Here is a 13,181-nt window from a genome sequence, read left to right on the forward strand (position 1 = left end):
ACCTTCCCACCAACACTAACCTTAATTCTAACCCTAAAATTAACCGTGAACCTAACCCTAACCCTAACACTGACCCCAACCCTAATCCTAACTTCAACACCACCATTGAGAATTCAACAGAACTTTAGCGAATATAAATTCTAAATTTTATACACAGATTTAACTCAAAAATACATCTGAAAGCATAATCATTCCTTTAAATTCTAATTTACAATCAATGAATAAGCAGAAACGCAACAAGTAAAAATGTATGCAGAAGGTCAGGGAAACAGAGGATTGTGCAGAGTGGTACATTTCTACGTTTTTATGAATGTGACTCAATTTGAGAGGTGGCTGGGCTTTCGGTAAAGTCAGACTGGAGGTGATTGATTGGCTAGTAGGTGAGTTCAGAGGGGAGGTGATTGATTGGCTGGTAGGTGAGTTCAGAAGGGAGGTAGTTCATTGGCTGGAGAGGAAACTGAAAGCTGCAGCTCATTAATCTTTTGCAGGAGCCTCATGACTTGGAGAGCAGGTTACAGCCATATGTGTTCTGTCTGCTTCATGATGGGATAATGGCTTAGACAGCATTTCATTTTTTGCCTTCCCCTCTAACAATGGAAATTAAGTTAATGTTAAGGATAAAACAGTCCTTTTTTACCTCTAAAAATCACTACTCACCAACATAGGATATTTACTAAACTTCACGTTCAGGACTTTACTCAAGGGTACAACGGCAGGCCTCCACCTGCTAATCGAACCTGTATCCCATGGGCTCCAAACTCAGCTCTTAAATGCCTACGTCACACTGCTGCCCCCTACTGGCCAGCGTATGTCAGCTGCGATCCTCAGGCAACACAGCCCCCCCTGAGTACAGACCCCCCTGGGAGAGAGACCCGGCAGGCGGACATGAAGGAGCAGAGAGAGAGGCCGCCTGCCATCCGTCAGGGCTGGGCCGTGGCTTCATACGGCGAGCGGAGGCCCGGAGAGGAATGCGCTGGGGCTTAGCGCCGCGATCCCCGCCTCACCTCGCCTAGCCTGCTTCATGTCCTCGTGTCTGATAATCGATAAGCTCCCCCTTCCGCAAACAGAGCTCTGGCAGATGCACGCGGCTGGCTCTTCTCCAGCGTTTTCGGCACTTCAGAGAGCGGCGGCCTCCGTCTGACGAGAACCATTCCCCTCCTACCCCCCCCCAACCTCCCATCCCCCGGCCTGCTGTTAGATAGAGCCCCCGATGGCTGCCAGCGGTGTCAGGTTCTAGTAAACTGTTTATACTGGGAGAGGGGGGAGAGGGTGCACTGTACAGAGGAAAAGGACAGCTCTGCGGGAAAAGCATGTGTCATTTAAACACCACATCACTCCCTGAGACTCTGGGAGAGTTTGCTGCAGAGGTCAGGGAAGGAGAGAGCAGTCTAGCCTACAGCTTATCAGTCTACCAACCTATAAAGTCACAAACAGATTTGATAGGTAAAAAAAAACAGTTGGACAAAATGCTAACAGGCTTGCAATGCTGTCTTGTTTCCACGGTGATGAAGCTTTAACAAAGCTGGCTTTACTCTAGTCTTCGGTCACCTGTGAGCGCTGAGAGTAACTGCCACTGAATGAGCACGGTGGGGCGGGGCTTATGCTCAGAGCACAGCACAGGGGCATGCTCTGGCGTCCTCTAGCCCTTCCTGAGGGAACCCAGAACGGCCGCACGTGAGGGCACGCTGCTAACGCCCCCCAGGCCTGGCCAACGGAGCACCCCACATTCCCCTTTTTCAAAAAAGACAGACGGGCCAGCCAGCCTGGACATGGACTTTACCCCCTGACACCTACAACAGACCGTCTCCAGAGCACTCCACTGGGCAAGCCTGGGCACGCCGTGCTGGGCGTCTGGATGTCCTCTCCCTCCCTGAGCGGGGTCAAGCTTGGGCCACGCTGTCCCCCTGCCCAGGCAGGCCCAGGAACAAACCAAACCCCAAGCCCCCCCCCCTCCGCCAGAGCTCCGCTCGAATGCTCTTTTTAGCTCTGCGCTGATGTTACCGGGAACTCACAGTGTGGAGGAAGTGAAGCGAGTGCTTTAAATACGGACTGCCAGTGGGTGCCCGGCGGCAGGAAGGAGCCGGCACGCTGCCACGTCTCCCTGTTCACCTCAGCAGAACTCCTGCAGGCTCGGGGCTTCGGGGGCTTCGCCCTCCTCCGAAAACCACCGCCAGCATGGCCACGTCTGATGACCATTTACGGTTAAACGCTCAGCGGCGCCGGGGTTCAACACCCGGCGTGCCTTTGAAGGCTTCTTCTGTTTAGCCGAGGGCTTCCCGTTATCATTTACCGTCCTCTTCCCAGCAATGGGTTTCAGCTGATCGCCGCGGGAGAGCGTTTTTCCCCGCGTGCTAGCCGCAGCCGGCTGCCAGGACGACAGACCCCGTCATCTTGCCTGGGCTTGCCTTTATTAGCATATCCCACACAGAGAAACACACAGTGCTGTCTGTTCCACCTCTCCGCCAGCATCGCTAATGATTAAAGAATCCCCAGCAGCAGGACGCCCCCAACGCCACATGCTGCGCCCGGACGTCTGGTCCGGTGAGTCACCCCCGCTGAAGGGAAACGTCCCGCTTCCAAACACGAGCACATCCTGTGTGGATGCGTGTCTCGCTCGGGAGAGACACGGCGGACGTGCCGCACCTCGGCATGAGGTCACTTATTTTGGGAACGTGACCGGCGGGGCGCCCCACACGTGCTCAAAGGGCCCGACGGGACTGTGCCGAACACATCTGGTCACGTGACCGCAGCGCTAACTCGCCGATTCTTCTTACTGAAGAGCTTGTTTGTAGCTCCAGCTCAAACACTTTCGGGTGACCTGGATTGCTGTATGTTTTACTGTGATCATAAAGAGTACACTTTTAAACACAATGTTCATAATGTCAACTTTAAGTAACTCATAATCCCCACCTTCACACTACAATTTTAGAGGGGGATACTATTTAAGGATTCATGATGTTAGCCCTGGTTCTGTAAAATCATGGCTTCCAAGGGGTTTAATAAAGGTCAACCCTGCAGCCATAAAAAAAGAGATAATTTGACAGAAAAAAAGGCAAGTTTCGTGCCTCAGGCCACAAATGTTAAAAAGCCATTACGCTAACCTCGTGTCATCTGAAAGAGGACTCCAATTTGGGCTGCAGGCAGAGTGTAGTTAACCACTGCCCTGGAGTGGAGACATGGATGGTGGCCTGTCTGCCGAGCCCACAAATTGCCGTCTTTTAAACGAAGGTCGTTTTAACCGGGGTGCTGCGTGTGTCAGCCTACATGCTCCTGAAGAGCACCCTCTCCTCTCCGCCAGACAGCAATTTAAAAATCAAACCGCCACAGAGAACAGAAAGTGACAAGATGTGCACTATATTCACACACATTTCCAAAGAGTGTCTACTGTATTCACACACATTCCTAAAGAGTGTGTACTGTATTCACACACACTGCCTAAGATTATTCACTGCAAGCACACATTCCCACAAATGCTGTGCCTCCAGGTTATATGGTAAAGAAAAGACTTGAAGTCAAAGGATTGCAGGTTTTAAGCCTCAGCAAAGCATTACTGTTCTCCTGTTCAGCAAGATGCTTAAACTGAATGGGTCCAGTATTTATTCAGCATCTTAAATGGTAAAGATCTCATCCGAGAGAAAGATGCCACTTTGGCATAGACAAATATCAATATGAGTCAATATGTCAGGATTAAGATGTCCTCCTGCATTGAAACTAAACTGTCAGTGAACCTAACTTCAGAAGCACATCATAACTTAACAGACAGCCTAATGCTTATCTGCATCACATCAGGGTGATGAGTATTTCAGCAATTCATTCTTCATTAATTCGTCAGAACAAACCATTCTGAAAGCTCTTCTCCTTTCTCTGACTAATGTCTCCCTCTGCTGGCCTTTCCAACCCCCACAAGGTATTCCACCCGCACTCTCAGGGTCTCACCTCCCGTCACACACGAAGGGGATATTTAACAGCTGCATTTATCGCATTGTCATAAAACTTTTATAAAAGCGTCACTCTTCCAAATGAGCACAAAGAAAACAGGAAGCTGTATTTTTCTGAACAGCAGTTCCCTGTAACCAATTCCCCAATGTATGTGCTATAACTGTTCTCAGTGACACCGCTAACTCTTATAGCACTAACACATATGCATGTGCGCTACCTATTTCACATTGACTTCGCAGTCACAGGCCTTTCAACAAGAGAAGGAAAAGTGGGGGTTCATCAGCTCCAAAATGGGGTCATACTGGAAGTGATTGTCTGATACAGTTCTGCTCTGTTAAAACAAGTCAGTGACTGCGTGTGGTTGCTCCACCCATAACACAGTTTATGAAGCCTGACCCTCCACTGCTAATTACATTCATGCATTCACTCATTCACACATTTCACTCATTCACATTCTGACGTCTGAGCACCGTACGTCCGCGACGACTCACTCAGGTTCTCGGCCAGCTGCACCCTCCTGCCCGTGATCAGCTGACTCTTCTTCTCCGAGTCTTCCGCGAAGTCCTCCAGAACCTCCTTCACGTTCTTCTCCAGGCGCCGCACTGAGGCCAGAGACATTGGCCGTCAACTACAGTCATGGAGAACCCACCCGCCAAGCACAGTCACAAAGAGCCCACCCCGCTAGCATGGCTATCGAGAACAGGGATGGATATCATGTCTACCATTGCCATCTGCAATGGACTTTCCCAAGGTTGTGTAATATAACAGCAGACCTTTAAACTAATGAAAGCTTGTTCCTGTAAGGGTGCCTAATTTAGGCAGTATTCACTCTACAATAAACTGAGTAATCAAAGTATAAATTAAAATATAATAAAAGAGAGTGAAGGTTTATCTTCCTTGGCATTTATTATGAACCAGACTCATTCATAAGAATGGACCATAGCTTTTATTCCAGGCTGTTAAAATTAGAATCTCACAAAGGATAATTTTGCAACTTTAAAGAGTGAACACATAAATACGTAAATATACTCTATACTGTCAGACATGACAATGTCCAACCAGTTCATCACTTCTCCTAGAAAAATGAAAATGTATATATACACAGTAATGCTGAATGTGAGGTCATTATGTTATGCACGTATGTCTCCTTACTGGGGAAAAATGATTCTCTAAACATATAATGCATATATGTGGCTGTCTTACATCACTCTGCTATTAGATGCATTTTGTCTTCTTATTTTGTAGCCTGCTCTTGATGAGAGTGCCTGATAAATGACTAAATGTAAATGAAATGGACCTGGCAAACCGACAAGGAGTGATGGGCCGTTGTGCAGCTGAACCCAGATCAGCCAACCCTTGCAGTTTGCTGATATAAGGAAGGTACGATGATAAGGTGCCAGAGTGCAGCTGATCCCAGATCAGTTGATCCACCCTACCTTCGGCATTGGTCAGCTGCTGCCTCAGCGTGTTTGCTGTGATTCCCAGCATCCTCTGGATCCTCCAGAACAGAACCACATCGTGACAGTCCAGCTGTACAAGCAATGTACATAACCACTCATGTCATTCCACTTCAGTGTTAATATTCCTGACTGATAAAAAAAAATTAACTGACTAAACCAGCCATTTAACAGTTAATTGTTTGTTTGGTTTGGTCAATGCAGCAGATAGTAAGGCCAGTTCATTGCATCAGCTGGAACCCAGGCTGGCTATATGTTAGAAATACAGTGTAAAACAGTAACATCAAATGGTTTGTGATGAACAGAAATTTACATTATATTAGACAGTGTACAGAAGATCTTTTAAAAAAATTTACATTCAATGTTTCTGCACTGCACAATTCTTCCCCGTTAAACAATATAAATAACATCAGGAACTCCTTGGCTGGATCAGGAAAGAATGTAGTTTGCACGGTCTCATTGGTGATAAATTAATAAATAAATCTCTGACTGTAATTCCTCACCTCTGAGTCCTCAAAGTTCCTCTGGTAGTAGTGGAAGCCCCTCCGGCACAGGTTACAGTGAGACAGCGCCCTTTGCAGGAAATGCCGTCGGTACAACTGGTGCCAGGTGTCTTTTATCTGGAGTGGAACCAATGAGCACGTGGGGGGGGGACCACAGACACATCCCACTGTCAGACAACAACCACTCAGACACAGAGCTCTTCACCATGACCAGGAGGCACTGATCATCGTGTTAATTAAACACACTTAAAGTATGTCCATTTGAGTCAGTATTTATTGATTGATGTGAATCTTCAGAAGTCATTGAAGACACTGCGCCCCCTCCAGGACTACAGTTAAGTAGCCCTGCAGACACCTCAGCCCTCCAGGACCAGGGCTGAGTAGCCCTACAGACCCTGCATACCCAAGGAGCCCTGCTGTAGATTGGACTGACCAGTATGGGATCCACTTGCACCCCGCGGGCCTCCAGGTTCTTGCGCACGGTGGTAACCTCGTCGTTGGCCAGGTAGGCAGTGTGGTCTTCATGCACCTTCAGCAGACGCTCCAGCTCGTTCTTGGTCTCATTGCGGATATGCTACAAGGAAGAGAGGAGCTCGCTGAGCAGGGCCGCCACTGCACCCAGTAACGGAACAAAGACTCTCACAGTCCCATTCCCTTGAAATCAGACACACACCAGACTTCACACTGACACCCCAGAGAGAGGTGCAAATCTCAGATTTATATAAAGTGAAAAGCCCAGACTCCAGGCTGGATGTCTGAAGTAGGGGCCACTCACCTGCTCCTGACTGCGGCTCTTCCACTGTGTCCACCTCTGCTTCCAGCCAGGGCCCACCATGTCGCCGATGACCCCCTCCGCTGGGATAAGAAAGGGTTTTGGTGAAACTTGAATCAGCTGGACCAGACCACGTGCCAATGCCTACCGTGTGATGTTCTCAAAATATTACTGAAAGGCTGAGAAGCACACCGATTATTTCACTCCAAATAACAAACCAATAAAAAACATATAGAAAACACAATAGAAGTGTCCCTGGGTGAGTGTGTCCGTGACTGTAATGGGAGGGCGTACTGTCTTTCAGGCGCGCCTGTAGGGTCTCCTCCATGAACTGGATGGCGGCGTCCCACTGGGGCTTGTCGGTGATGGAGCGGTCCTCCAGGGCATTGTGCTGGATCACCCTCTGAAACACAGCACAGCCGCCTCACAAGGTGCTCTCACTGCGGCCCCCAGCCGGGCAGCCTGGAGCTGAACCAGCAGAAACCGGAACCCGCTGGTTTCTTTCATGCAGGTTTCAGGATTGCGGTAAGAGGTTTAGTTAGCAAGAGTGTGATCTTTCGCTAGGCCAGTCTGTGACCCTTCTCAGACGACGGTCTGCAGCTGCGCGGATCAGTTTGCCTTAACCTGTTTCAGCTTTTGCACCTGAGACTCTGAACCGGGCCGTGGCGGATCGGGTCAGCATAGGTTAGCCGTCAGCACCACCTGAGATATGCCCATTCCTCAGCTTATTAACACAGAGCAGCACTGATGCAGGAACCCTCTAATGGGAGACTGTTACACCGCGTTTCCGTACCAGGCTTTCCTCCGCCTGCTCATTCCACTTGTGTCTCTTGATGCTCTCCTCCTTCACGGCCTCCTTGAGCTTGTCGAAGATGTCGTCCTGCTCCTTCCCTTTGTTCTCCGACACGAAGCGAGTGAACTCCTCCTGCAGGGCTTCCCAGGCCACCTGAAAACAAGGCAACAAACAAGAACTGAGCAGGCCCCTGTCTGTAGGGCAAACTGAGCAGGTCGCTATCAGGAGACAGCAAACCTAACAGGCTCCTGTGTGTAGAGCAAAAGTGTGTAGAGCATTAAGTGTATGCACAGGCTGGCTTGATCGTAATGTGTTGTCTTGTCAGTATTTCCAGTATCTTGACATGACTCTGTGTGTACAGTAGGTAGTCATTATCTGTATAGGTGACCATGTGTACAGTAAGTGGTCACCAGCTGTATAGGTGCCCATGTGTTCAGTGAATACCTGTATAGAAGACTGTGTACAGTCAGTGGTCAGTATTTTTTACTGGTGATTACGCACAGTGAATACTTGTATAGATGACCGTATATAGTCATTGGTCAGTTTTCTGTGTGGGTGACTATGTACAGTGAGTCAGTGGTCAGTACCTCCAGTGCTTTGTGTGGTAGCTGTTTATCTGTCCATTGTTTGAGCTTGATGTCCACGGTGGTGTTGAAGGTGCCCGAGTCCAGGGTCTGAGCGGCAGGCAGGTAGATGTTCTCGATGACGTGGGTGTGCATCCTCTCCCAAAGCTTCTTCTGGAGGATGGCCTCCCTGGGAAAGGGCAAGAGAGGGGGGTCAAACACAGCACCAGGACTGAGAGTGGGTGTGCTGGGGAGGGGGTCCGAGCACAATTTTCTTGGAGCCCCTCCCTAATGTGTTCCAGAAATATCCCTTAATGGTTTGTCCAAGCATTATTTTAAAATTAGGTCCCTTTCTCATGCCATTATTTCAGACAGGTATGTCAGAACTAAGCCCTGCAATTACTGTAGACTGTAAGTAAGTTCTTGTAAGCTGGAGTTGTACTGCCTGTCCTCCAAAATGCAGCCATTATACTGCCCCTGGAAAAGCCTAACTTAGACCCAGCCTTGCTTGGTAATTACGGTGCTGTCAGCCCCTCCTGTCAAAGGTCCAGGGTATGTAGTCCATCAGCTCCAAAGTTGTCTGGACACAAAAAGCCTACAAGAACGGTTTAAATCAGGGTCCAGATCCTTGCATAGCACATGGATCACTCTAGTCAGGATTCTGAACGATTTAATTGATCAACACTCCTAGGCGGTCACTATGGACACATTAAAAATGTTGGGGTTTACAAACAAACTGACTAACCCCATATTCAGCAGCAGTTAATGATTCATTCGTCCAAATGACAGAGCATATATCACAAGTAACTGCTCAGATTTCACTGCCACTCCTTCAGTGTAAACACGTCCAGGACTAACAGCGGAACAGAGTCCAGTAAGATCAGCGGGAAGCCATTCATCACTGCACTGACACAGCTTCACTAATGAACATCACTAGCACCCCTACAACATCCATACATTCAACTCAAAGAGGCCTGTGCTTCCACAGCTTTTTCTACCTACTACACAGAACACTTACAGCCAGCATCCTTGTCTAGCATCACCCCTTTTCATCAAGGCTTTTCACTTCAAGCGTTTTGCAGGTTTATTCACCAGTAACCAATTCATTAAAATTGCCTTCCACAATTTGAATCAGGCCAGCGTTGAATGTTGAGTGTAAGTTGAATGCGTTTGATTAAATTACCTTTGTGTAAATTGTGTACAAGTTTTTTAAGGTGAATTAAAAAAAAAACTGGATTCATAATTCAGAGTAACTGTAGGGCATTCTGACTAGGGTGAGGTGCATGCCGGGTCATCGGCTAAGGGTACTTGCCAGTGCTTCGGTGTGACTTGACTGAGGCTGATCACTTCGTCCAGGATTTCATTCTTGGCTTTTTCAAAGAGCTCGCTCTGGGAAATGAAGAAAGAGACTGCTGATTGCAGCTTTCGCAAAGTTCCTATCAACAACATGAAACGTCCCTTTGGTTTCTACCTTTTCCTAACTATTCCAGTTCTTTTTTCCAATGATTTACATCCAAGGATTTTTTCAAAGGATTTACATCTTAAACAAGCAGCAGAGTGACCACGTTCTGTAAAAAAATCTATGAGTGTTTGACAGTACGTTACAGCTCTGCCTATTATGGGGTTCATGAAGCCTCACACTTGTTTACTACTACAGCATAGCCTTATCTGGAAGAGTAAAGTCACTTCTGTCTCTATCATGTTTCTGAGGTAAAAGCTGGCACACATGCTTTATCAGTGGTCTATCAGCCCCCACAGAAAACACAACACTATCCAGACATCAGTCTCATTCATCCCTCCTACCCCAGAAAACCCCTCTGTTCTGCCCACTCCTCCCCCTACTCAACCTACAGTCCATCAAATCTAGCCCTCCATCCCCCTGCACCACCCCTCCCTCTCCCGTGCTCATGAGTCTTAGGTGGTCCTACCCTGTCCAGCTCTCTTAGGCGTGGGTAATTGTTCTTCCACTCAGTCTCCAGGTTGAAACGGGATGCTGAAAGATAAAATAAAAATGGATAAAAATGCAGACTGTGAGCAGATGGATCAATACTCTGTCTCCTGACACAATCATAAATAGTTAAAAGTGCATGACATCAGCTGTTAAGGGACACTCTCCACTAGACTGCTATTTATCAACAGACCAAAAGCCAATGGAGCAGTCTCCTGTGACTCACTGCTCTTGTTTGATATTCAGATTTCCCCGTCTGGCATTATTAATCTCTTAAAATCAAGACCTGCGGGATGGTTTTAAAGGGTGCATTACTTCATTTGATAGACTTCACATCCGAGTCCTTTAAAACTCATATACACCGGAATAAGGCCACTTTGAGATCCTCTAGTTATCATATTTAATGAAACGACAAAGAGTGTCATGTCATCAACAACACAACCCGCTACCTGTGTTCCTTGCCATCATGTATCTTTGCTTTGCAGCTGTGCTACATCTAAACAGACCAACATTTACTCACAAAATATAACTACAATATATATTTAAGACAATATATATTTCTGAGAGCTATTTTCAAAGGCTTCCACCTTTTACCAGAAGAAAAAACAGTTTGTGTCACTGGATGCCACATAAAGACTCATTCCTCTCGAGCATATTCGAGGAGATTACAGTAACTGCTGCTAGTTCTCACTCCTCTCAGACCCAGGGGAGATTACAGTAACTGCTTCGTTATTCGTCTCCCCTGCAGGTCTCCATTCATTGTTTAATGAGCCAGGAATCGATCGGGCAAAGAGGGGGGGAAGGGAAGCCTGAGCGATGAATCATAAATCGGTTACACTGACGTCTAAAGTCAGACCAGCCCCTAATTGCAAAAAAGAGACTCTAGGATGAATATCTGTCAGATGGTGAGGTGAGCTGGGGGAGAGACAGTAACCCCTGCTGGTATAATCTGGATACCAATCCAATTAGGGAGAAATTCTGAAAAAATTAGATCAAGTGAGAGGGTGGAGCCTGTTGCCAAAATGTTCATTAATTCATTCAGGTGGCCCAAGTGAATCCATGCTAGTATCTGCAAAATCTCTCAGAATGCCCCCCGCTCCTTACAAACGTAAAAACAGCCTTCCTTTCGTTGTACCTTTAAAAGCGTCTGCCTGTTGCTCCACAGACTCGCTCACCATCTCCCAGAAGCAGTCAGACACGGCCAGACTCAGGTTCTTGGTGGTCACTTGGTGAGGCTTCAGCATCCCATTCCTACGGAGAAGGCGCAAAGTCAAAGATCTGTACGATTTCGTGCGTCCCAAAGTTCAGTGAAACGACTATAAATAAAACCCAAAAAGTTCAGACCTACTTTACTAATGAGGAACTCTGGAAGAAGTCTTCTTCGTAATCTTTGATTGCATCAATGCTTTCACTGCTACTGCCTAAATCAAGAGAGGCGAGAGGTTTCGTGCAGTGGTGATTTACTGGAGCAGAAATATGACACACCGATCACATCTGTTATGGCTGTAACAGATTTTCCTTTACCTTTTCCAGTCACCACAGCAAAGTAGCCCAGAGCCTTCATGGGAAACAATCTCCCTTCAACTATCTGTTGAATCTATAAAGAGAAAAGGGGAAAAAGGAAATTTTGTTTTGAAATCGGAAGAGCAGATCGAAATGATTTTCTGCAAGTCGCGTCCAGGATCGCAGGTGGCACCTATTCTTAAATGTGACTAAAGAGCACCCCCGTCTGGCGATATGGGGCTATGAAACACTGCCAACCTTTGAAGGCTACCAAACACCGCTCACCCTGCTGGGGCTGGCTAGGTTCTTCTCGGCAAGGTCCACCTTTGTCAGCACAAAGATCGTCCTCTTCCCCTGGGGGTCCATCTGACTGACCAGGTCTGTGACGATGCTGCGCTCAGCATCCACCGACCCATCTACACAGGGGCAGGGACCACATTCCCCTCAGCACCCCAAAAATACGACTTCACAAGGTTTTCTTACACTTCATGCCTATACTTTCATCACAGCGTTAATTTGATGCACATTCTGATAATGGATATACTTTGCTCTTTCGGTATAACTTTTGGCACTAAAGAACATTTAAAACAAAGTGTTGACATGGACACATGAAGCATTTTTCATATAGGCTTAGATCCATTTTTTTAAAAGGACTTCACCATGTGGGTGGTTGGTATATCTAGCTAAACACTGCAAGACTTAATTCACAGTCAGTTAACACATTGGCTTAAAAATGACTTCAAGTTTCAAGTTTCAAGTCAATAAACATTTTCAAGGATAACAGCCAACTGAAATACTGACAGCATTCGCAAGATTAACGCTAGGTGCCCTTCAAGTTTTCCAGGACTAACTTTAAAGACATCAAGTCTGGATTCAGTGAATACCACCATGAGGTGACTGAGGAGGACTCACCCTGAATGCAGAGAATGATGGCATTGGGGTTCTGCATGTAGGCCCTGCTGATGCCGAAGATGGTCTCCTTAGTGTCTGCGGCCATGCCTGCGGTCACAGTCTGAAAACAGAGACATGAACATCCTGGCCTGAACTCCCATCTTTCACCCTTATGGCAAGATCCTTTTTTTTTCTTTTGCAAAAAACACATTCTCACCTACTGTCACATTTCTTATTTAAAACAACCATTAATGCTTTACAAAAAAAAAAAAAAAATACAAACTTACTGGTGAATTTATCATTAATTCTGGTGCACAGAATTATGGACAGTAACAGTAATTATGAACGGAATATACTGGGTCTCAATGGTGCACCAGTATATTCAGTTTGAATTCAGTCAGAAAATGGCCAGTGTAGAGAACCTACTCTCGCTCAGTACTGATCTAAAATAGGCAGCTCCCACAGAGAGTAATGGGGTAAAATTCAGGACTGTACTCACACTGATGACTCCCGGCAGATCCACCAGCACCATCCTCTGGAGACCTGGACCCTTCACACTCAGTGAAATTGTCTAAAATACAGATTGAACAGCGCAGCAAAGTGGTTAAGGGGCAGGACCGAGAACCCAAAGGTTGCAGTTCAATTCCCAGGTGGTGTAATTCTGTTGTACCTTTGACTTAGGCACCGCACCCAAATTTACATCAATGAATATTCAGCAGTTATAAAGACACAGATATGCACATTATGCAAGCTGCTCTGGATAATAACATCTACTATGTGTGTGATGTGGTGTAATTCTCTTTCTTATCAGT

At 46.9% G+C, this 13,181-nt stretch overlaps 1 protein-coding gene across 1 annotated transcript in view; it reads right to left on the bottom strand.

Moving 5' to 3' along the window:
* LOC118795757 (dynamin-like 120 kDa protein, mitochondrial) overlaps positions 1-13,181 on the bottom strand; it is a 30,167-nt gene that overhangs the window by 5,931 nt on the left and 11,055 nt on the right. Inside the window, exons 14-29 of the mRNA XM_036554473.1 lie at positions 12,869-12,940; positions 12,391-12,490; positions 11,764-11,894; positions 11,500-11,572; positions 11,324-11,396; positions 11,111-11,226; positions 9,956-10,020; positions 9,340-9,416; positions 8,052-8,217; positions 7,465-7,617; positions 6,966-7,074; positions 6,675-6,754; positions 6,333-6,473; positions 5,900-6,016; positions 5,376-5,469; positions 4,431-4,541 (exon numbers count right to left, since the gene is read on the bottom strand). Of these exons, the coding sequence (XP_036410366.1) occupies positions 4,431-4,541; positions 5,376-5,469; positions 5,900-6,016; positions 6,333-6,473; positions 6,675-6,754; positions 6,966-7,074; positions 7,465-7,617; positions 8,052-8,217; positions 9,340-9,416; positions 9,956-10,020; positions 11,111-11,226; positions 11,324-11,396; positions 11,500-11,572; positions 11,764-11,894; positions 12,391-12,490; positions 12,869-12,940 (1,678 nt within the window). The remainder of the gene's footprint in view (positions 1-4,430; positions 4,542-5,375; positions 5,470-5,899; positions 6,017-6,332; positions 6,474-6,674; positions 6,755-6,965; positions 7,075-7,464; positions 7,618-8,051; positions 8,218-9,339; positions 9,417-9,955; positions 10,021-11,110; positions 11,227-11,323; positions 11,397-11,499; positions 11,573-11,763; positions 11,895-12,390; positions 12,491-12,868; positions 12,941-13,181) is intronic.

This window comes from Megalops cyprinoides, chromosome 20 (assembly GCF_013368585.1).
Source record: "Megalops cyprinoides isolate fMegCyp1 chromosome 20, fMegCyp1.pri, whole genome shotgun sequence".
Lineage (NCBI taxonomy): Eukaryota > Metazoa > Chordata > Actinopteri > Elopiformes > Megalopidae > Megalops > Megalops cyprinoides.